General features: G+C 40.6%; 2 protein-coding genes across 3 annotated transcripts in view; both read right to left on the bottom strand.

The window, feature by feature from the left end:
- The window catches only part of MEMO1 (mediator of cell motility 1), a 110,264-nt gene extending 92,917 nt beyond the window's left edge, over positions 1-17,347 (bottom strand). The window contains exon 1 of one of the 2 annotated variants that reach the window (XM_070379774.1): positions 17,032-17,347. In XM_070379774.1, coding sequence (XP_070235875.1) covers positions 17,032-17,092 — 61 coding nt within the window. In that variant the 5' untranslated portion in view covers positions 17,093-17,347. The remainder of the gene's footprint in view (positions 1-17,031) is intronic. The other variant, XM_070379773.1, reaches the window with a different exon arrangement.
- Positions 17,348-17,364: 17 nt separating this feature from the next.
- On the bottom strand, positions 17,365-18,932 carry LOC138989921 (uncharacterized). Its single transcript, XM_070379772.1, is given in 2 exon segments — positions 17,365-17,793; positions 17,796-18,932. Coding segments are annotated over 2 exon segments (693 nt in total). The 5' UTR covers positions 18,067-18,932; the 3' UTR covers positions 17,365-17,371.
- Between the last annotated feature and the right edge of the window lie 7,005 nt (positions 18,933-25,937).

Raw genomic sequence — 25,937 nt, 5'->3', positions numbered from 1 at the left:
AACTGTAATCTGTGATATTTAACTTAAAAACTAGTAGAACAAAGTTATTCACATAAAGTCCTTAATTTATTAATAAAAAATTAAAGTTATTTCTTGTATGATCAGATACTTTTCTTCCATATATTCTTTTCATTCATTCATTCACCTATTTGTTTGATGAATCTTATAAAATGTCTACTACATGCCAATACTATTTCTGGTACTAGTATGTGAAGACAACAATAAACAAGACAGGTGGGTCCATGTTCTCATGGAGTATATATTCTAGAGAAGGGAAGCAAACAGTAAACAAGTACACAAATAAAGTAACTTCAAACTGTGATGAATGCTGTGAAAGAAATAGACTATTTCATTGCCACTGCATGTGCAGTAAAGGAAGAATAAGTAAAAATGATAGGAAAGGCAGCCCAAGCATGCGACAATTGAATTGCAACCTGAAGAATAACAAGAAAGAAGCAAGAAAAGAGCTGGAGGAAAAGACTTCCAGGAAGAACGAACAACAAGCACAATGGCCCTGAGGTCAGGAACCAGGAGGAAAAGGGATCAGTTTCATGAATCCTAAAATATAGGAAACAAAGGAGAGAATGACAAAAGACAAGAGAGGATAGGCAGGCATAAGCCAAATTATGTAGGTTATCTAAAATCAGAAGCTTAAAAACAAGAGGAAATCACCAAAGCAGCAATCATTAAGCAGTACAGCCATATTAGCTGACTTAAATATTTTTAAGTTCTAAATACTTGTAAACTAAGCACACTACAAAATATAATGAAAGACATAATTTAAGGCTAACTCTGTCATCATATATTAATATTTAGCAAGTTGGTGTCAGACAAATAGCATAATAATCTAGTCAGATTAGTCATTCACTCACTCATCAAGCATTTAGTGAGTTCCTGCTCTGCGCCAGACACTTCTCTGGGTGCTAGAAATACAAACATGATAGTGGTGATGTCATCTTCCACTCTGAGCAGTAAACACAAAACTAATAATGTTGATGTCATCCTCTACTTTGAGCAACCCAGTTTCCTTGTATTAGAACCAACTCTGGTGTGTGGTAAAAATGCAGACATCCAGGAAGAAAAAAAAGCAAACATCTGGGTCCCACATATCAGCAAGTCTAACTCAAAAGTTTTATGGTAATCCCTCACCACACTTTGAAAAACACAAGTGAGGAAGTTTATCAAAATCACATGTGAGTTATAAATTACATCTCCCCATTTTCCTTGAGCCATTATAATTAGTAGAAGGAGTATGTAATATGGCATAGGGTGTGGTGTGTGTGTGTTGGAAAGTTTAATCATAATTGCCAAGTCTGCAAACTGGAGGTTCTCAAAGTCCAAGGCCCTTTCAAAAGGTCCATCAAGTCAAAACCATTTTCAAAATACTAAAAACATTATTTGCTTGTTTCACTGTATTGGCACTCATTGGGATTCACTCACTGGCATTGCCTGATGGTTCAAAAGCAGTGGTGGACATCTTAGCATTAGCACCACACTATACTAGTAGTCGTTACATTCTTCACCACCCCACACTAACCACTATTCAAAAAAAGTTTTATTCAAAAATACCTTTGATCAAACTGTAGCTATAAATATACACATTTTATAAAATATCTAGCCTTAACTACACACTTTTTTAATATTCTGTGTTCAACGGTTTCCCAGGGCACTTACACAACTGCACTGCAAGCCATGTTTTTATAGAAAATTATTTTTCTTGAAAGAACGATTCCTAGACAAATGGTTACTTAATCTTGGGTATTTAGCAGATATTTCCTTGAAATAACATCAAGGAAAACAACTGTCAATATCTATTGCTAACTACAAAATTCAACCTTTGAGAAGAGCAGAATTTTGCAAACTTGCTTCTGCCACTGTAGATTTAAAAGCTTCCTACTTTATCACTTTTCTGAAGAGTATGTGAAATTAACAAATGTGATTCTTTAACAATGAATAATAAAACGTGTAAACACTCGTCAGATCTGCATAACCCAAGGAACAAATATTTTCCAAATGATTAGTGCAAGGGGTTAAAAAATCCTGCGTGGATGGAAACATTCAAAGTGGGGGACAGACCAACTGATCTTGAAAACTTCATTTCACTGCCATGATTTCAAATTTCACACTGCAATAAAATCTTTCTGAAACTGGAGTTCACCATCAAGGAGCACACCGTTTGATTTTGTTGACAGTTTCACAGGTATGTTAAAAAAGTGTAACTTATTGTATGTCAACTATACGTCTGTAAAAGTTTAAAAAATAATAAACTACCACTTGAGTTTTTGTACAGCATCAAAGAATAGCTATAATTATCTGAACAGTCTATTAAAATACTCTGTTCTTTTCTAACTACATATCTGTATGAGACCAGAATTTCCTCATATGCTTCAAGTAAAATAACATTAGAGAATGCAGTAACAGATATGAGAATCCAGCTGTTTTCTATTAAGCTAGACACTAAATATATTTGCAAAAATGTTATTAAATGTCAATCTCTTTACACCTGAAACTAACACAACACTGTAAATCAACTATGCTCCAATAAAATTTTCTTAAAAATGCTACTTATGTTAACATGGAATGGGCTTATTGTTGTTATTGTAAATGAATTAAATGTAAATATTTCTGAAGTCCCTTAGTTTCAATCTCTAATATGATAGGTATTAATAGACATAATCCACAAACAAGTTCTGTGAGGTTATCAATAATTTTGAAAAAATATCTATTGTAATATGAAAATGTTGAAAGTGTTAGCCACTCAGTCATGTCCAACTCTTTGCGACCTCATGGACTGTAGCTCACCAGGCTCCTCAATCCATGGGATTTTCTTTTAAATATTTTTATTTATTTATTCGGCTGCACTGGGTCTTGGTTGTGGCATGTGAGATCTAGTTCCCTGACCAGGGGTCAAACCTGGAGCCCCTGCATTGGAAGCACAGAATCTTAGCCACTGAACCACCAAGGAAGTCCCTGTCCAGGGAATTTTTCAGGCAAGGATACTGGAGTGGGTTGCCATTTCCTTCTCCAGGGGAATCTTCCCAACCCAAGGATAGAACCTGGATCTCCAGCATTGCAGGCAGATTCTTTACTGTCTGGGCCACTAAAAAGATCTTCAATTATTAAAAGTGTAAGTACAAAAAGGCAAAGACAAAACCTAAGAGACTGGCCTTTTACACTTTAGCTTCCATTTGCTGAAAAGGGAGAGAAAATGATGGCATGTCCATACGTGCTTGTATATGCATGAACATTGGGAACTCAAGAATCCGATAAAGGGAAGCAGAATATGGGATACACAAAAAGGTACCAGAATGAGACTTCTCAATGAATTATCTTTAATCTTTAAAACATACAAAATGTATTTTAAAACTTTTAATTTATAGTCTAATTTAAAGAACATAATCCTAAAGCCAGTATTAAACCATAATTCAAATGCCTTTTCAATTTCTAGGTTGCTCAGAAAACAAAAAAGTTTAACCTTTTTTTCCCCTCTCTGAAGCAAAACAGTATCACTAGCAACTATCAATAAATACTTATGCCAGAAGAATAAGTATCTGATTTCTCAAATGAAAAGGGAATTTTTTTAAACCTATAAATTAATCCATCACCTAAAAGAAATAGTAATGAATAAAGTAATTATTAAAAAAAATACTGGGAGTTCCCTGGTGATCTAGTGGTTAGGATTCAGGACTTTTCACTGCCATGGTTCCACTTCAACCCCTGGTCAGGGAACTGAGATTCCACAAGTTGCACAGTGTGGAAAAGAAAGGAAGAAAGAAAGAGAAATATTCAGGTGAAACCATGAAATCAGCAGTTATTTTAATTCTTTTATACTTCAAAGATGTCGCTGATAGAACTAAAAGCAAAATTAGATACTGCACAAGAAAAAAAGAATCAGTGAACCTGGAAGATAAAGCAAAAGAAATTATCCAAAGTAAGCAGAGAGAAAAAAAAAGAATTCTCAGTGAACTGTGGTTCAGTATTAAGCTATCTAACATACTTTTGTTTGGAGTCTAGAAAACAAAGGAAGTGAAAAAGAAAAACATCTGAGATGATAATGATGACTGTTTTTCCAAATTTGCTGCAAACTACAGCCCACACATCTTGAGAAACCTGACAAATCCGAAACAGGACTAAATTCAAAGAAAATTATTCAAAGGCACATGATAATAGACTAGCAGGAAAATGGTAATAACTTTTTAAAATCTTAAAGTAACCAGATGAAAAAAAGACACCCTGAACTCAGAGGAACAAATATTTTAAAATCACAGAATTCTCAGAATCTGTGCAAGCCAAAATACAACAGAACATTTATAAAATGCTAAAAGAAGTGATGTCAACATATTTACTGAATTCAATACCTACCAAACTACCTTTCAAAAACAGAGTCAAAAAAAAGCTATAGAAATCAGGGACTTCCCTGGTGGTCCAGCAGCTAAGATTCTGTGCTCCCAATGTAGGGGGCCTAGGTTCAATCCCTGGTCAGAAAATTAGATTACACGTGCCAGAACTAAGACACTCTGCAGCCAAATAATTACAAAAAAAAAAAAAGCTACAGAAATCAAAACAGTATGGTTGTGCATATTCCCTGGTGGTCCACTGGTTAGAAACCCACACTTTCATTGCCAAGGGTGCAGGTTCGATCCCTGGTTGGAAAACTAAGATCCTACAAGTCGTGAGGCAGTCAAAAAAAAAAAACACAAATAAATACAATAGAAGATTATGGTAGTGACATAGGACAAACAGAAAGACCAATGGAATAGAACTAAGAATCCAGAAATAAACCCAAAAATCTATGAACTATTGATTTGAATTTTCAATGGATAAAGAATAATCTCTTCAACAAACGGTGTTGAGACAGCTAGACTATCCACAAGCAAAAGAATGAAGTTGATCTTAACCCACTCCATTTACAAAACTTGTATCAAAATGGATCAATAACCTAAATGTTAAAACTAAAACTCTCAGAATACAGAGGCAAATCTTCATAACCTTGGATTTGCCAATGGTTTTCTAGATATAATATCAAAGAATGAGTAAAAAGAAAAAAAAAAGACAATACTAAATTTCGCAAAATTAAAAACTGTACATGAAAGAATATTATCAAGAAAGTAAAAAGACAATCTGTAGGATGGGAGAAAATCCTAGCAAATCATATATCTGATAAAGGATTTCTTTCCAGAATATTACAGATATTACAAACTCTTATAGATCAACAACAACAACAAAAAAAGCAAACAACCCAATTCAAAAATGGGCAAAGGACCTGAAAAGATACTTCTCCAAAAATGATTACAGATGGCCAATAAGCACATGAAAAGGTGTTTAACATAATTAGTCATTAGAAAAATACAAATCAAAACCATAATGATACAAACTAAGTCTTCAGGATGGCTATTATCAAAAAAAAAGGAAACTAACAAGTGTTGTCAAGGTTGTGAAAAAAAATGGAAACCCCACACACTGCTGAAAGAAATGTAAAATGGTGCAACTGCTGTGGAAATCAGCTTGGTGTTTTCTCAAAAAGTTAAAACACAGCATTACTATAAAGTGAAGTTGCCCAGTCATGTCTGACTCTTTGTGACCCTACGGACTGTAGCCTACCAGGCTCCTCTGTCCATGGGATTTTCCATGAGTCCTGGAGTGGGTTGCCATTTCCTTCTCCAGGGGATCTTCCCGACCCAGGTATTGAACTATATTACCCAGCAATTCTACTTCTAGATAGATATAAAAAATAACTAAAAGCAAGACTCAAGCAGATACTTGTACACCAACATTCACAACAGTGTCACTCACAAAAGTCAACCGGCAGAAATAACCGAAATGTCTGTCAACAGATAAATGAACAAGTAAACTATGGTATATCATATAATGGGTAGTACTCAGCTTTAAAAAGAATTCTAACATGCTACAACATAAATGAACTCTGAAAACATGCCAAGTTAAATAAATCAGACATAAAAGGACAAATATTGTATGAATTCACTTAATTAAACGCACCAAGGATAGGCAAAATCATAGATAAAGAAAAAAGACTGGTTGCCAAGGCTGAAGGAAGGAGTCAACAGGGAGTTAACTGCTTAATGCGTACAAACCTCCAGTTGGGAAAGATGAAAACATTCTAGAAATGGATGCTAGAGATGGTTGTAAATAACACAAATGTACTGATGTCAGAAAAGTATACACTTAGAAATTGGTAAAATAGTAAATTTTGTTACATATATTCTACCACAATTTTTTTAAGTGTCTTTGTACACTTGGGGCCTTGCCAGATAGTTTATGCCAACAATGTGACTTACTGTGAACTCCTATTTTTGTTCTCCTGCTAACCTGGGCCACATTGTATCATATGACCTCTGCAGGACACAGGAGGCTGGAGACTGAGTAGCTAGTCACAAAAGTGCCCCATGCCTACAGACTGACCCTCAATAAAAACCTGGGTACCAAGGCCCGGCTGAGCTTCCCTGGTTGGCGATATTTCATGCTTGCTGTCACGCATCACTGAGAGGACAACTGGACTCTCACACCTGGTTCCTCCTGGACTCCACTATATGTACACTTCCTCATTTTAATCTGTATTCTTTCTCTGTAATAAACCCCATCTGTAAGTATAACAGATTCCTTCTAACGAATCATCAAACCTGAAGGTGGTCTTGGTGACCCTTGACACACATGGAAAAGCATATACCATGTAAATATTAACCACAAGGAAGCTGGATTGGCTTCATTAATACAAAACAAGGAACAACTCAAAGTAAGAAATATTACCAGACAGAAAGGAACAGATACTGTGATGCTCAATTCACCAAGAAAGTGTAACTCCTAACAGGTGTATCAAAAAACAGAGATTCAAAAAACTTGAAACAACAAATCAACAAAACTAAAAAAAAAAAAAAAATAGACAAATCCAGAATTACAGTTGGAATTTTAATATTCCTCTCAGGAATGGACAGACAAAAAAGGAAAAGCAATAGGAATGTTAGAAGATTTAAATACAACAACCCAACCTAACCTAATTAATATTTAGAGCGCATTCTACCCCACATCTACAGAAAACATACATTATTTTCAAACAAACACAGAACACTCACCAAGACAGACCATGTAATGAGCCATAAAAAAAAGTCCATTGTTAGATGTCTGAGCCCAAGGGAGAAAAACAGATGCATCATTTCCTAAACTTATCTGACCATAAACCCTTTCTGCAAAGGCATCTCCAAGGACTACTGTTTCCCAGAACACTTTGGGAAAACCTATTCCATTCATTTTCAATGTCTCCCCCTAAGTCTCCTCTTAACTGTGACTAATAAGAGAGTCAATAAATAACACCCTTTCCTTGACTACCAAGCCAGGATTAGTTAACACTTTGTTGTTAACTACTTTGTTAGTTAACAACCTTGCTGTTCAGCAGCTCAGTTGTGTCCGACTCTTTGCAGCCCCATGGACTGCTGCTTGCCAGGTTTCCCTGTCCCTCACTATTTCCCGGAGTTTGCTCAAACTCGTGTCCATAGAGTGGGTGATGCCATCCAACCATCTCATCCTCTGTCGTCCCCTTCTCTTCCTGCCCTCAATCTTTCCCAGCACCAGGGTCTTTTCCAATGAGTCGGCTCTTCACGTCAGGTGGCCAGAGTATTGGAGTTTCAGCTTCAGCATCAGTCCTTCTAATGAATATTCAGGGATGATTTCCTTTAGGGATGACTGATTTGATCTCCTTGCAGTCCAAGGGACTCGCAAGAATCTTCTCCAGCACCACAGTTTGAAGGCATCAATTCTTCCGCGCTCAGCCTTTTTTACTGTCCAGCTTTCATATCCATACATGAAGACGTCATAAAGTATATGCAAAAGTCCTAAGGCAGGTATAAGCTTGACATATTTGGGGAACAAGAAGGGGGCCTGAATGGCTGGAATAGCATAAGGTAAACAACAAGCAATATGAGATAAAATGAGAAAGCTGAGCAGAGGTCAAAGCATGTAAAACCTTCTAAGCCTTGGCAAGGATTTTTAAGTATGATTTTAAATATTAATATGATAGGATTTTTAGAAAAGAATATTATCTTACTTACATTTTAAAAAGATCTCTCAGGCTGTTGTGTAAAGAATAGAATGGGAACTAGGCAACCAGTTAGGAAGCTCTGGGAGCAGGGTAAGAGATGGCTAAGACCAGAGTCGCTTAAACCACATTAAATGTGCTTATCTAAGAAAAAAACTATATAAATTGTGTTGAGATGCCTTAAAGCACTTTCCCTACTTGGCTTCCAGGACATCTTCTCCTCACCAGAAGCTTCATCTATCTTACTTACATGATAACCCTCACCTCCCCAACCTCTTCAAGTGCGAAGTGTTCTAAGGCTCACTCACAAACCTCTTTTTTTCTGGCCACTTTGATTCCTACAGTGATCTCATCCAGACACTTGGCTTCAAATATATTATCTGCATGCATGCTCACATGCTCAGTCGTGCTCAACTCTTTGCAACCCCATGGACTGTAGCCGGCCAGACTCCTCTGTCTATGAAACTTTCCAGGCAAGAATACTAGAGTGGGTTGCCATTTCCTCCTCCACAGGATCTTCTCAACCCAGGGACTGAACCCATGTTCCCGCCATCTCCTGCATTAGTAGGCGAATTCTTTACTGCTAAGCCACCCAACATGATGATAATTCCCAACCTTATATCTCCACCCTAGGCATCTCCCCTAAACTCCAGACTCACATATTCACTTAACTATAAAGCAAACATCTCAAACTTAATAGACCAAAATTAAGCTTCTTACCTTCCCCCTCCAAACCTGTTTCTCTTCCTTATCTCAGATAACAGCAACTCCATTATTGCAATCTCAGGGATAAAACTTAGAGCTATCCATGACTCTTCTCTGCCTCTCATATCTAACTTTGAGTATGTCAGCAAATGCTTTAGACTCTACCACCAAAATATATCCAATAATCAACCACTTCTTATTCACCTTCACAGCTATTACTCAATCCATCACCATCTGTAAGATGGAGTGCTACTTTCCTCTTAACTGTTGGTGCAGCCCTTGCCACTGCTTTCACCACACCCAACTCTAGTCTACTGCTAACATAGCAGTCAAGCTGTTCAAGTAAGTCTAAATTCGATCCTGTCAGAACTTTCCAATGGTCATCTCACTCAAGTCCTCACACTGCCTTCCAGACCTAATGTCGTCTGACCACAACACCTTTGTGCCTCTGCCCCAGCTATTTTATTTTCCTCTTAACTTCATATCAAACCACCTCATGTCACTTCATTCTAGTTGCAATGACCTTCTTGCATTCCTCAAATACTCCAGGCCTGCTCTAGCCACAGTACCTTTGAACTTGCTGTACCCCTGACCTGAAATTATATAGAATGCAAGCCTTGTTCTTTCACCTACTTCTTCACTCAAATGTAGGTCCAGTGAAGTCAACCCTTTCCTTGCCATTTAAAATTCCTCCCATTCCTTAACGTCCTCATGTGTCAGCTCTGCTTTATTTGCTTTGTAACTCTCCAAAGCACTTTCCTCTATCTAACGTACTTTATGTTTTACTTACCTTATTTATAGCCTGTCTCCAACTAGAATATAAACTCTATAACGATTCTGTCTGTTTCATCTTCTATGCACCTGTCCCTAGAGTAGTACCTTTCAGACGGAACTGAGTCTGTCCAATACTGACAAATATATTAAATGAAGCCTGTACAGAAGTGTCAAGTTTTGTTAGGCCCAAATTCAAAGCTAGATTTGATTAATCCTTGATTAATTAAATTCTACCAATGCTTCCATCAGTTTTTATACCACATCAATAATACTCAATATTTCATAAATGTTTTTAATCATGTTTATTATTTTATAATATATTTACCTGACAATTATAGAGGTGCTTACTGATTCCAAATAGCTCAACTTCTTACTGACTCTGGCAGTACTATAACTAGAAAGAACACTAGGCTTCAGCTACAAGTCCTAGGTTCAAATTCTAGCTCTACCACTTAACAGTAGATGACTCAGGCAACTTAGTCTCCTTCAAGTCTTAGTTTCTCATGAATAAAATAGCAAAGTGGGGGTGGATTAAAGACCTGCCCAGCCTACCTGTCCTACACCTCATCATAAGATTATTGTGAAAATAAAAAATGAATGAGACAATGCTTTACAAACCATAAATGAAACATAAGTGCCAGTTAAATACAAATATTGTAGTATGGAAAAAACCTGACTGGAACAGAATCTCAGTGTTTGGGAAAGCATACTTCCTCACCCCTAGTTTCAGAGTCAGACTGGCTCTTCCACTTACTTACTACACCTTAAACAACTTAAACAAGTTGCTCAAACTCTCTGAGTCATGGTTTCCACATCCATAAATGCAGATAACACCAAACTTGTAGCAGCCTTTTGAAGATTAGAGGTTACATACACATATATGTAAATGCAACTACAGAACACATTTAACAAATGACATCTTTGTTTGGTGTCTTGATTTTCTTCAAAATGGACAAAACCCCAAAAGTAGATAACATAAACTACACTACGGAGGTGAGGGAGATTTCTGACTTGGAAACCGCACGTGAAAGGACAAGCGAGAAAGTGAGAGGGAGGCAATTAAGCAATGCTCTCAGCAGTCTACCTAAGGAACGTGTGCTTTCTCGTCTTTCTCCAAGATAAAATTATAAGAGGAAGCACAAAGAAAGACCATCATACAGAAAAACCATATTAATAATCTAAAAAGTTCATTCCAAAACTAAATACTATATAGTATTTTCTCTTCAAAGAATGTGTGTTTCTCACACACCAAGATATATTTTGACACTCTAGAACTCAAGATACAAGCAATAAAAAAAGGTTGTGGTTTTCCAACGATAGAACCGATATAATTCTATTAAATATATTCATGAAATACGACAGAAAGAATTAGAACTTAAAAAAGCAAACTGCTATTAAGATATATCAAACAAACATTTCAAGAATGCTTTATGAAATCATTAGACTCTGATATATTTCCTTACTTCTATGACACGAGTGATTATAAGCTATAACAACAAATTTCCAGGGGGGGAAATACTCCCACATTATATACACACTTAAGATATAAAATATACCAATCTCAGAAAACATTAAAATGTAATACATCCCTCAGAGATGTTGAAAATGTTCTATTTCTTGAGCTGGGGATAGTTACAGAGTATGTTATATTTCTGGATATTCATCAAAGTGTACCACCCATTTTGCACACTCATTTATAATTTTTCTATATGTACATTTCAAAATAAATCTATGTAACCTACCAAAACCATATAGATACAACTATCAAGCAAATGAATTACTAATCCTACTATGAAAGGTGAAAAGAAAGCTTTTAAAAGAAAACATAGGAAAGTTAATCTCATGACACTAAGGTAGGTAGAGATTTCATAAATGGAAACAAAACAACACTAACCAATTGTTAACCAGACTTCTTTAAAATGAAGAACTTTTGAGTCACCAAGACACCAAGATCCTGAAAAAGCTACAGAGCAGAAGATATCTGCAATACTCCTATCTAAAAAGACTATATCCAAAATACATAAAGAACTACATCAATATGGAAAAAGTAAATACTCTAGTAGAAAAAGGGCAAAAGACTTAACAGACATTTCACAAAAGCAGAAGTTCAAATGGTTAATAAAAAAAGATGCTCAATTTCAACGAAATTGGAAATCAGGAAAATAAAAACTACAATCAATGTCACTACACACCCTCCCAGAAATAACCAAAAATAAAAAGACTGACAATACCAAGTGTTGGCAAAGATGTGGAACAACTGGAACTGTCTCACACACTGCTGGAGGGAGTATAAGTTTATGAAACCACTTGGCAGAACTTCAGCAAAATCTACTAAAAATGAATATATCATAGCCATAACTATGACCTAATAATTCCACTTAAGGTACATACCCAACAAAAATGCATATATGTGTTCATCAGGAAATAAGAGTACAAAAATTTTCAAAGCGGCAAAACTGTAAATAAATTTCCATCAACAGTAGAATGGAAAAACTGTGGTTTAGTCATAGAATAGAATCAGTTTAGTTCAGTCGCTCAGTCGTGTCCGACTCTTTGTGACCCCATGAATCGCAGCACGCCAGGCCTCCCTGTCCATCACCAACTTCCAGAGTCTACCCAAACTCATGTCCATCGAGTCGGTGATGCCATCCAGCCATCTCATCCTCTGCCGTCCCCTTCTCCTCCTGCCCCCAATCCCTCCCAGCATCAGAGTCTTTTCCAATGAGTCAACTCTTCGCATGAGGTGGCCAAAGTATTGGAGTTTCAGCTTTAGCATCAGTCCTTCCAATGAACACCCAGGACTGATCACCTTTAGAATAGACTGGTTGGACCTCCTTGCAGTCCAAGGGACTCTCAAGAGTCTTCTCCAACACCACAGTTCAAAAGCATCAATTCTTCGGTGCTCAGCTTATAGTTCAGTCGGTAAAGACTTTGCCTGCAGTGCACGAGACCTGGGTTCAATTTCTGGGTTGGGAAGATCCCCTGGAGAAGGAAATGGCAACCCACTCCAGTAATCTTGCCTGGAGAATCCCATGGACAGAGGAGCCTGGCAGGCTACAGTCCAGGGGGTTGCAAGAGTCGGACACAACTTAGCGACTAACCCCCCAAACATTAGAATAGAATACAATAATAAACAAACCACAGTAAAACATGAATTAATCTCAAACATAATGTTGAGCAAAAGAAGGTCAAACAAGATATACTACATGATTCCTTTTATACAGAGTTCAAAAACAGACAAAACTTAACTATGGTGTTAGAATACAAGGAATACAGTGAAGTTGAGAATTCCAGTACTGACATTTGCTGAGCTGGCTGCTACTTACAATAATATCCCTATTTTGTGAAACTTCAACTAGCTGTACACTTTTCTCTATGTATGTCATATTTCTTTAAAAACTTATATTAAATACAGTCCCCCCAACTAGTGAATGAAGATTTCTAATCCTTTTCTACCAGGATTCTTCACCTACAGCATGCTCAGAGACTTAACTAGCAATGGTCCTATATGACGCCCAATGCTCTTACGGATTCAGACATCAGTATCTTTGTCCGAATCTCCTATATGCCAAGTACTTTAACGTTCACTTGTTCAGATACTTACTGCATATCTACTAAGTTATACAAAACCAGTGTTGAGAACTTAAGGTATAAAAAAAATTAGTAGCAAATGATCCCTGGCTTCTAGTTCATACTCTTATAAAAGACCACACACATGGGTAACCAGGTAAATGTATAGAGATACACACAGGATATTATGGGAACACAAAGGAACATCAACAACAGACAGTGGGAGGAAAGGCATCAAGGGAGGCTTCTAGGAGGTGTTAACACCTGAATCCTTAAAACATTAGAAGTTATCCTGGCGAAGTGCATTCCAACAGAGGAAACAGCTTGAATAAAAACACGGTGATAAGAAACAGCATAGTGTATTTAAAGAAACAATGAACAGCTGTTAGACATTGCTTAAGAGTAGTAAAAGGGAGAACTAGGATGGGACTGGGGGAAGTGGCAAGAGATAGAAAGATGCCAAGTCATGAAAGGACTTATCCAACAGGCAAGATGGGCCAGTGAGGTTTATGCAAAGAAATTATGTGGTCAGAGAGATTATCCAGGGAGCAATGCAGAGCACAGACTTAAGAGGAATCAAGCTGGCAGAAAGAACTGCAGTTAGGAGAGAGTTATAACTGTCCAGATAGAAGATAAGAGCCTGAAACAATGAAATGAAAGATACAACACACCCAGAAACAAAGACAGAGTACAGTCATTATGCTGCTGGTCTAGAAGTCACATTGGGAACCACTAACGTACACTATGTGTCAACGATTTTTTTCTGTAGGCCAATAAATAGTAAAAACTTTAGGCTTTACAAGCCACATACAGTGGCTTGGTTTTGTTTTTTAAACCCTTTAAAAATGAAAAACTATACTTCACTAGTGGACTTAACAAAAAAAAAAAAAGGTCAGGCTGGATTTGGACCGCAGGCAATGTGAGTTCACTTTGCTGATCCCTGCTGTGCACCCGTAAAGAAGTGAGGATTAACCGTCCTGTGAGATTAATTTTCCTAAAATGTTTCTTGTGTATCAGTGCCCCACTCAGAAACTTCTGCACTGGTCCTGACTGCCCACTGCATAAGTCAAATCCCTATGAATGCGAAGGCATCTACACCCTAGCTTCAACCAGGTCCTTGAACCACACCCTTTTGAGAACCTTCCATTCTTATTAAACTGACCTACTTATACTCACCCGCCTCTGTATCTTTGTGGTGTTCCCCAATGTACTTTCCCCTTTCCAAAGCTACGCAAATACCCTTCCTTTGAAGCATAATTCAAATCTTTTGAAGTGATTCCACCCTCCTCCTAGCACCTAGAAGCACTGCTTCAATTTATCTGATATTTACTTGCTGTCCTGAGTTACTACTTACTTCAAATTATCTTCCTGGAAGGCAGGGAATACTTGATACTTCTATCAAGGGATCTAGCATATAGCTAGATGAAGATGTGTGTTATAAAACATATATGTATGCACACACTTTTTTTTTCTGAACTAGCTATATAAATGAAGCATATTTTATTTCTCTCTTTTATCAGTAATTGAACACTTCAATTTTACAGACACAATCATTTAAATGCTGTAGCAACTACAGAATGACAATCCAACAGCATATGTCTCCTATTATATGTTTTTAGGGTTAGTTTAAGGGAACAACAATAACACAAGTAAAATTTTTCCAATGGTCAGTGTTACCAATCTAGGTACACTGGGGTCTAGGGTCACTAGATTATATCAAAATTTACTTACATATCTTTTTACTCATTTTTAAAACATGAAATCAGCTTTTAAAACTAAATTGCTTTAAATTCACCCTTAATTATTACTTAAGTCACACACACACACACACACACACAAGCCACACGTGGTCTGAATTTTTTTTTAACAATAAACTTCTCCAGGACAACTCACATTACCAAAATGACACTGACTTCATTCAGAATTTAGAGAAATAAGAATATAGTTAAAAAAAAATTTTAAGTTGTCCATTTTAGTTCACTATTGATAGTTTTAAAAACACAATGTCTTGAGCTAAAGAATTCTTAACATTGAGAAGATTACTGAAGAAGTCTTTTCAAGTCTGAAGTGTGAACTATGCCTCATTTTACTATGAAAAGAATGTTCAAGAACCTATAAAAATTGCTCCGGAATCATTTGCCCACAGTTCAATGCAAACTACAAAAGAAGTTTAAAACACTTTTGAAAGGTATAGAAGACAAATTAACCAAAAGATGGTCATGAAAGTGAAAACTGAGACTCTGTAACGCTTCAGAACACACTGAAGAAAAAATGTCTAGTGACTTACAACCCTGAAAAGACTATTATTCATTGATAAATTTAATAGTAATAGTGCACTGACTGGAAGACAAACCCAGGAACCAGTGTCTCCCATTCCTGTTCTGCCACTGGTCTGTACAGAATCTTGGGCACATCTGCATAAACTGAACAAGAAAAGCTGAGCTAACATTCTAGGTTGTGAGACCTGATGAAATATTTATGAAGTACTTTGGGACCATGAGGGAAGCCACTGTAACCATGAAAAGTCATCTGCTTAATGCAAAACTATAGCTACCTGTTAGGCCTGCAAATCCTTTGTGTCTTCTTAACACAGGAAATCTTCAGTGAGTCAGTAAAGTGCATGCATTTAATGAGAGAGCTTAGCAACCTCAGAGAAATGAATTATCTTGCAAAGCTTTGTCTTCTCACAAACCATGTCACTGTCCAACCCATCCATTTGCAAAGTAAAACATGATCTGACTCACATTAAAGAGTTGGGTCTAGTTATTGATAAGCCAATACCAAATGAGTGAAAATTCAGGAATCACAGTGGAACTTTGTCACTTAACAGAAATGTGACTCCAGAAAGTAATCCCCCCAAACAGTCGTTCCAACCAGAGCTTTATTAAAGGGAAAGTCCCTACACTGTCTTACATAAAGAGCTCTAAAATGTTTTTGGACAGTGTCGACAGAAGATTAAATTCACTCAAAACCTGACCCACCGCGTTCATTATTTCCAGCACCTGCTCGGTGTTGAGGCTTGAGAGGCCGCTCAGGAAAAGTGCTGATGCCATCTCCAGCTGCCCCTTTCGTGAATGACAGTAACAATGAAAACACTGACAAAAGAGCTGGGAGGCCACCCCATGCCCCTGCTTAACAGTACTCCTACCCTACCCCCAACGGGCTGAGCTGCCAATCCCAGAAAAGGGCCTCCTCTCCCAGATCTCCCAAGCCCAGATCTTGCCTCCGGTCTGACAAGTGAAAAAGTACTACCCTTCACTCCTCTCAAGACAGCAGAGCACCTGAAGAGGTGAGGGGGGAATGCGGCCTCCAGTTCTCAACTGTCGGGGGGGCGGGGGGTGGAGAGGGCGAAGGCTGCCTGGCAGGAGGCGGGCGAGCAGAGCCCGGGTGCACCCGGGAGGCTGAGAACTCCCCGGGTCCCGCGGGCGCCCTTCGGGCAGGAGAGGAGAGGAGACGGGAGGGGAGGGAAGGGGAGAGGAGGAAGGCGCGTCCCTCCCGCGGCCGGAGGGTCGCGCGGAGGAAGCGGGACTCGGGCGCCGGGTGAACAGTCCTCCCCAGGGTGGCTGCGGCCGGCCACCCGCTTCCCGGGAGCTGGAGGAGGCGACGAGGAGGCTCGGTCGGAGCACATTCTTTGCCCAAGCCGGGTCCCGAGGGAGGGCGCAGGCTGCCGAGGAGGCAACTCTCTCTCTCTCATCCAACTCCGGGCAGAGCGTGAGGGTGGCCGGCCCCGGGCTGCCCGGCACGATGCCGCCCGGGTGGGGGAGGCGGCGAGGCCGGCCTCCGGCCCGCTCCCTCCCCACGCGGTCCGCGGCCGGCGACCGTCCGCGCCCTCGTCCCTCCCGCCGCCGCGCGGGGCCGGGCCGCCGACCTCGGCCGGCCGGGCGCCGGGCCAGGCGGCGGCAGCGGCGGGCGGGCCGGCCGGCCTGGGGCCCTACCTGAGGCTGTGTACCAGCTCCCGGCGTGACTGGCTTCCCGGCAGACCACTCGGTTGGACATCTTGGTGCCTGTGCCGCCTATGGTGCACGAGGATGAATGAGGAGGCGGCGGCGGCAGCGGCGGCAGGAGCGGCTCCGCGAGGGGACGAGACACCGCGGGCCCAGCCCAGGAGGAGGCGGCAGCGGGGAGGGGATCGGCCCGGCCCAGGAGGAGGAGGAAGAGGAGGAGGCGGCGGCCCGGGAGGAGGAGGAGGAGGAGATGGCAGCCGGGGCGGTGGCGGCGGCGGCAACAATCACCACAAACTCGGGCGGCCGCCGGAAAACGGGGCCCGCGGCGGCCTCACACCGAAGCTCGGAAAGCCGTGGCCCCGGCCACCGGAGTCACCGCTGCTCCCCAGCCGGGGCTGGTGCCTCCGAGCCGCCCCCACAGCCCCCTCCCTTCCCGGTCGGCCTCCCCGAGCCACCGCCAGTGACCCCACCCCCGTGACTCCACGCCCGCCCCCTCCCCCCACCCCCAGCGGGACTCCCCGCACCCACCCCCACCCCCACCCCCGGCCGGGCCCTCTTCCTGCCCGCCCGGCTGCCGGCCCGCCGGCCCCGCCCCGCCCCGCTCCTCCTCCGGCTGCGCGGCGAGGTTAACGGCGGACACCGGACAGGCCAGACGGCATCTGGGGTCGGGTGGCCCCGCGAGGAAGCAGCGGCGGCTGCGGCTCTGCGCACACAAAAGCCCAGGGCCGGGGCCTGAACCGGGGAAGGCAGCCTCGAGAAGAGCCAACGCTTCCTTACTCGCCACTCTAACGGGTCCTGCCCACTGAGCATGCCCAGCAGCCGCTGCCAGGCCCGCCGAGGAATCTCACCGTGCACGCTCCGCTCTCCGGGGTTTAGCGGCAGCAGAGGCGGGGAGGAGGAGGGCGCGGGGAGCAGGACGCAGCCGCAGGGCAAGCCCCCTCCCCCAACCAACTTCCTTAAACCAGGAGCACCGAGGGCTCTTCGGTGCAGCTTTCCACGTGGAAAGTCCCCTGTCTTCCCCACCATACGCAGGAACCCTTAGTGGGTGCTTACCCCCAAGATCTCACTCCTAGGCACGCAACTCTGTCGCCACGTTGGAAAGTTCATTTGTAGAAGCAGGTGTGCCTGTGGTGCGGCAAATGCTGTTTTTGCTTCACAGGGCCACCCTTACTACCTAATTGTGGCTTCATACTGTAAAGTTGTCTTGTTTCGATTTATGTTTATGTAAGTGCGTATCTTAACTCTGTACCTGGGCGACAGTGTGACATACCTAGCCTCAGTTATTCTGATCTATAAAATGGTCATAACAATACTAGAGGTGTTATGAAAGGCTAGTACATCGGTTTCCCTATAGTTCATTTGGTAAAGACTTTGCCTGCAGTACAAATAGACATGGGTTCGATTCCTGGGTTGGGAAGATCCCCTGATAAAAGGAAATGGCAACCCACTCGAGTAATCTTGCCTGGAGAATCCCATGGACAGAGGAGCCTGGCAGGCTACATACAGTCCATGGGGTTGCAAAAGCCGGACACGACTTAGCGACTAACCCCCCAAACATTATTTCCAACCTTCAGTTATCTTTTAAATCCCACCGCAAGTGTCAGAAACAAAGAATTACATTAAAATTATATAATAATCACAGTAAAGTAGAATATCTTGGACCTTCAAGAAAATGTTATGGAGTAGACCATTCCGAAACTAGGAAGAGAGTAAGAGCAAATGGCATGCCTTCAATGAAAGACTTGGAATTAAAACTATAACATTGTTATATCTGAAATTCACACTAAACAGATCCGTGGTAGAGGCCAAAGCAAACGACTGTGCTTAATTTTCAAGTTTCCCTAGTGTCATAGTCATAGAATTTCTTTTTTTTTCTTTAGGTACTACACTTTGTATTCTCACCTATTCAACTTTAAGGTCCGTGGATCTTGCTTGAGATCCCAGTCCTGGTCAATTATTGGAACATTTCTGACTTTCACACCTTTTTATACACTCTTTTTAAGCTGCAAAAAAAAAAAAAGAAAAAGAAAAAAACTTCCATTCTATATAGATCTGTATTCAATTTTTAACCCTCTCACTTCACCACTAACCTGCCCAAATATTGGAGGGTGGGGGTACACGTACCAAGTAGTCAATCTAGGGATAACAGAAAAAGGAGGGCTGAAGCCGATTCCCTGGTACTCTTTCTGAAGTGACAAAACTCAGTGATAACTGATGACATTGTAAACACTTCATTGTAAATTTCAAGAAAAGGAAATAGTTGATATGGTTTATATGGTGTAAGAACATTGATTGCTCTGTCACTCATCAGCCGTGTGGTTATGGATATCTAGTAATTTAACCTTTTCAACCCTCAGTTATCGCATCTGTGAAATGCAAACAGCAGTCATATTTAACTCACTGGCTTGCTGTGAGAATCACCAAGTAAGGCACCTGAAAACAACTTATAAACTGTTCTTTGTAAATGTTTGTTTTCTCATTATCCTCTGCTCCTAGGTCTCATTCCAAACTAGTAATCTAATCTAAAATTAAGCATCATCCCTATTAAAATGCTCAGTTGGAGGCTTCTTTCCTCAAAGGATTTTTCTTACTGATCAAACTCAGCAAAGACCACAATGCCAAGTGAAGTCAAAGGTTAGAGGATCTTCTATTATCTCTAGAATGCTCTTAATATATCCCATCATTACTCCTCTTGTCCATCTTATTCTGGCTACTTTATTCAAGGATAAACTCTTTAAAGAGATGCTGAAACTACTCACTTATCCACAACCCCTAAATTTAGGAAGATCCATATAAATACTTGATCAATGGAAAATACTTGATATCAAAGAAGCCTGTTTGGCAATACTGTACACTTCATATTAACAATTCCATTATATCTACCAAGGATTTGGGTTTGACACTCCACAAACATCATCCAAAGTAAAGGGCAAGGAGGAAATCTTCATTAATAGTCTTCATGAAGCACTACTACTACTACTACTAAGTCGCTTCAGTCGTGTCCAACTCTGTGCGACCCCACAGACGGCAGCCCACCAGGCTCCGCCATCCCTGGGATTCTCCAGGCAAGAACACTGGAGTGGGTTGCCATTTCCTTCTCCAATGCATGAAAGTGAAAAGTGAAAGTGAAGTCACTCATGAAGCACAGACTTCAACAAATAAGATACCCAGAGCCCAACATTAATAACTATCTTCTGAAATAGAATGTCAGAGAGTCACTGCATCAGTCTATACTAACAACTAGAAACAAACACAGTATCTGTCAATGATACTTGTTAATTTAGGATATATCCGTATGTATGCACCCTTTAAAAACAATAAGGTAGTGCTATATACTGGTATGGAAAGAGCTCCAGAAAAAATGCAAAAAGCAAACTGCAGAACAATGTGTATGGTTACGATATCATTTGTGTAAAACCAAATACTTCTATTCTCACACACTTGCATAGATGTGGAATATTTCTAGAAGGATACAACAAACTGCTAACAGTCAGTGTACATCTTTGTGTATCTTTTGAACTTTGTGCCATATACGTACACTACCTATATCCCAAAATAGGTAATTTATTAGGCTTCATTTTTGGAGCTTATATGGCAGTATTAAACTGCCCATTTTTAAATCTTACTTATACACACCTGGGCTTCCCTTGTGGCTCAGCTGGTAAAGAATCTGCCTGCAATGCAGGAGACCCGAGTTCGATCCCTGAGTTGCAAAGATCCCCTGGAAAGGATCCCCTGGAGGGAAAGGCTACCCATTCCAGTATTCTGACCTAGAGAATTCCATGAACTGTATAGTCCATGGGGTTGCAAAGAGTCGGACACGACTGAACGACTTTCACCTTCACTTTATACACAACTGCTAGACTGAGGAGCCCTCTAATTCCTAAAGCTCTTTACCAGAAAAACATTCTAGAATACCACAGGGTTTTGAAAAAGTGAAACTTGAGAGAAGAGTTTAGCATAAGGATGCTCTTTTGATTTCAGTTAACACTATAACCTAGTATCCGTTGACTTAGCCCTTTTCTTCTTTAGAAATCATTCTCCATAAGGAATATTTACTAAACCTTTACTATGTACCTGACGCTAGGCTAAGTCTTTACATGTTTAATGATTCCCACAAGATGAAAACTTGTTCACTTCCCATTTTTTGGAGTAAAATTTGTACACGGACCTTTCTGCAAGTTTGTTAATTATTTAGGATTAACAAACAGAGAAATTAAACTGAGTCAAAACATTTAAAGTATTTAAAGGCTGACGAGTTTTCTTATAAAGAAAATTCTTATTCATTACTGACTGCCCCCTTTAGCTCTGGTGATCTATTTCCCTAGATCACCTACTTTAACTCCAGAGATTTTAAGCAAGTGGATCCTCAGAAGTAGTCATTTACACCATCCATCTTTTTCCGCTTGTGGCTATACTTAGACATATGTATCAGGCCTATTTGTTAATACCTTTTTGGAATCCAGTCAAGGAACATACCTGGCTACAATATTTAATGCAGTCCCTACAACCATTCTATCATGTTGCTAATGGAAGGTTATCAATCTTAAGATCTCCTGTGGTGTGTGTCTGTGCCCAGTTGTGTCTGAGTCTTTGTGACCCCTTGGACTATGGCCCACCAGGCTCCTGTGTCCATGGGATTCTCCAGGCAAGAATACTGGAATGGGTTGCCATTTCCTACTCCAGGGGATCTTCTGACCCAGGGATTGAATCTGTGTCCCCTGTGTCTCCTGCATTACAGTTGGCTTCTTGACCCACTGAGCCACCTGGAAAACCCAAAATCTCCTATACCTTTTCCTAAATGAAATTTATTTATTTTTAAAGTCTTTATTGAATTTGTTACAATGTTGCTTCTGTTTTATATTTTGGCTTTTTGGCCCAGAAGCATGTGGGATCTTAGCTTCCTGACCAGGGATCAAATTCACACCCCCTGCATTGGAAGGTGAAGACTCAACCACTGAACCACCAGAGAAGTCCTTCCTAAATGAAATTTAAACAAAGGTTCAATATTCTCCCAATAGGTTCACCAGAATTAGGAAGACAGTTTTCTTCTACTAAAACGTTTATATTTTTGGCCCCAGCGTGTGGGAATCTAGTTCCCTGACCGGGATTAAACCTGTGCCCTTGGCAGTGAGAAAGTGAGGAGGAACTAAAAAGCCTCTTGATGAAAGTGAAAGAGGAGAGTGAAAAAGTTGGCTTAAAGTTCAACATTCAGAAAATGAAGACCATGGCATCTGGTCCCATCACTTCATGGGAAATAGATGGGGAAACAGTGGAAACAGTGTCAGACTTTATTTTTTGGGGCTCCAAAATCACTGCAGATGGTGACTGCAGCCATGAAATTAAAAGACGCTTACTCCTTGGAAGGAAAGTTATGACCAACCTAGATAGCATATTCAAAAGCAGAAACATCACTTTGCCAACAAAGGTCCGTTTAGTCAAGGCTATAGTTTTTCCAGTGGTCATGTATGGATGTGAGAGTTGGACTGTGAAGAAAGCTGAGCGCCGAAGAATTGATGCTTTTGAACTGTGGTGTTGGAGAAGACTCTTGAGAGTCCCTTGGACTGCAAGGAGATCCAACCAGTCCATTCTGAAGGAGATCAGCCCTGGGATTTCTTTGGAAGGAATGATGCTAAAGCTGAAACTCCAGTACTTTGGCCACCTCATGTGAAGAGTTGACTCATTGGAAGAGACTCTGATGCTGAGAGGGATTGTGGGCAGGAGGAGAAGGGGACGACAGAGGATGAGATGGCAGGATGGCATCACTGACTCGATGGACATGAGTCTGAGTGAACTCCGGGAGTTGGTGATGGACAGGGAGGCCTGGCATGCTGCAATTCATGGGGTCACAAAGAGTCGGACATGACTGAGCGACTGAACTGAATTGAACTTGGTGGTGAAAGCACGGAGTCCTAAACACTAGACCACCAGGGAAGTCCCTGTTTTTCCAACTTAAGGTCTCCATATCCTTTGGGAATCTATTCCTGATTTACTGTACTGGTCCTCTCACTTATCCACCTTTTTCAAGAAATTCACTCTAAAAAAAAAAAAAAGAAATTCACTCTATAGGATATAGTACTTTTACTCTATTATTGTAAAATTTGCTTACTAAACATTATCTTCCTAATCAAAGGATAGGAACTGTTTCCATACTATAATTGTCAGCTACACATGAAATACCTCCTCGAAGTATAGCAGAAGCTTGCTTAAGTGATTCCTATTTAACCAGCTTACTGGAGTAAAGCGATGTTCTCCATCTCCATAGTAAATACACTGTACCATGTCCACACAAGCTGAATTCTTAAAGCTGGTAGATTACACTTAGGAAATTCACACTGTTGCAACTCATCTCCCAGGTGTGTGTGCATCACTAACAAGGCTTAATCACATTCTCCAACCTATTTATACCAGATGTACAAGGTACTGCCATTACATAATTTAATAAAATATTACACAAGCCAATGAAATAGAAATACATAATGCAAAAGGTATTAGTACAAAAATTAGGTGAAATGCTTTGGACTCAATAAAAACAACTGTCAAATGAGAGGCGGATAAGATGACCAAAGGCAGGAGAAAAAACTCATGAAAAAAGGATCATTATACACTTAACACCTTAAGGCATTAAGATCTCATGTCTAAAATCTTCAGTCAGTTCAGTTCAGTTCAGTTGCTCAGTCGTGTCCGACTCTCTGCGACCCCATGAATTGCAGCATGCCAGGCCTCCTTGTAGATCACCAATTCGAGGAGTTCACTCAAACTCACATCTGTCAAGTCGGTGATGCCATCCAGCCATCTCATCCCCTGTCGTCCCCTTCTCCTCCTGCCCCCAATCCCTCCCAGCATCAGTCTCTTCCAATGAGTCAACTCTTCACATGAGGTGGCCAAAGTACTGGAGTTTCAGCTTTAGCATCAGTCCTTCCAAAGAACACCCAGGACTGATCTCCTTTAGAATGGATTGGTTGGATCTCCAAGGGTGTACTCTCAGGAGTCTTCTCCAACACCACAGTTCAAAAGCATCAATTCTTCGGTGCTCAGCTTTCTTCACAGTCCAACTCTCATATCCATACATGACCACAGGAAAAACCATAGCCTTGACTAAACGGATCTTTGTTGGCAAAGTGATGTCTCTGCTTTTGAATATGCTATCTAGGTTGGTCATAACTTTTCTTCCAAGGAGTAAGCGTCTTTTAATTTCATGGCTGCAGTCACCATCTGCAGTGATTTTGGAGCCCAAAAAAATAAAGTCTGACACTGTTTCCAATGTTTCCCCATCTATTTCCCATGAAGTGGTGGGACGGGATGCCAGGATCTTCGTTTTCTGAATGTTGAGCTTTAAGCCAACTTTTTCACTCTCCTCTTTCACTTTCATCAAGAGGCTTTTGAGTTCCTCTTCTCTTTCTGCCATAAGGGTGGTGTCATCTGCATATCTGAGGTGATTGATATTTCTCCTGGTAATCTTGATTCCAGCTTGCGCTTCTTCCAGTCCAGCGTTTCTCATCATGTACTCTGCATAGAAGTTAAATAAGCAGGGTGACAATATACAGCCTTGACGTACTCCTTCTGCTATTTGGAACCAGTCTGTTTGTTCCATGTCCAGTTCTAACTGTTGCTTCCTGACCTGCATATGGGTTTCTCAAGAGGCAGGTCAGGTGGTCTGGTATTCCCATCTCTTTCAGAATTTTCCACAGTTTATTGTGATCCACACAGTCAAAGGCTTTGGCATAGTCAAGAAAGCAGAAATAGATGTTTTTCTGGAACTCTCTTGCTTTTTCCATGATCCAGCGGATGTTGGCAATTTGATCTCTGGTTCCTCTGCCTTTTCTAAAACCAGCTTGAACATAATTGATTAAAGAACAAATTGAGTTATGGAAGAGAATGGAGAACCCAGAAAAGGACCCTCATGCATACAGTCACCTGATCTTTGACAAAGGAACAGAGGCAATACAACAGAGAAAAGATCATCTGAATTTTCAGCAAACGGTGGTGGCACAACTGGACAACCAGGGGTTATTCCACATGCAATTAGCTCTTTTCTAACAATACCGTCTCTTCATAAGCAATAAGCTTTGTATAAATATAGGATAATGCAGGAGTTCGTTCTATAAAGGAAGGCGAAAAATAATGAATAGCTTCTTCAGCATTACTGGTTGGGGCATAGACTTGGATTACTGTGATACTGAATGGTTTGCCTTGGAAACGAACAGAGATCATTCTGTCATTTTTGAGATTGCATCCAAGTACTGCATTTCAGACTCTTTTGTTGACCATGATGGCTACTCCATTTCTTCTGAGGGATTCCTGCCCGCAGTAGTAGATATAATGGTCATCTGAGTTAAATTCACCCATTCCAGTCCATTTTAGTTTGCTGATTCCTAGAATGTCAACGTTCACTCTTGCCATCTCTTGTTTGACCACTTTCAATTTGCCTTGATTCATGGACCTGACATTCCAGGTTCCTCTGCAATATTGCTTTTTACAGCATTGGACCTTGCTTCCATCACCAGTCACATCCACAACGGGGTATTGTTTTTGCTTTGGCTCCATCCCTTCATTCTTTCTGGAGTTATTTCTCCATTGTTCTCCAGTAGCATATTGGGCACCTACCGCTCTGGGGAGTTCCTCTTTCAGTATCGTATCATTTTGCCTAAGATCTTATTCTACTTTCAAAAAACCTGAAACTGCATACATTATAGGAGTGGTTTGTGGAAGAAATACAGAATTCCAATCAAAGAATCCATACCCAAAGCAATGGCTGAAATAAAAAATATTATGAAGTTAATAATAAAGATTAAAAAAAAAAAAAAACTGTTCAGTGTCTTTTATGATTCCTTATTATGACTCCTTCTTTTAATCTACCAACCAGATAAGAGGGCTTCTATTGTACACACATAAAA

The sequence above is a fragment of the Bos mutus genome, chromosome 11, assembly GCF_027580195.1.
Source record: "Bos mutus isolate GX-2022 chromosome 11, NWIPB_WYAK_1.1, whole genome shotgun sequence".
NCBI lineage: Eukaryota > Metazoa > Chordata > Mammalia > Artiodactyla > Bovidae > Bos > Bos mutus.
This window is presented reverse-complemented; position numbering and strand designations above follow the sequence as displayed.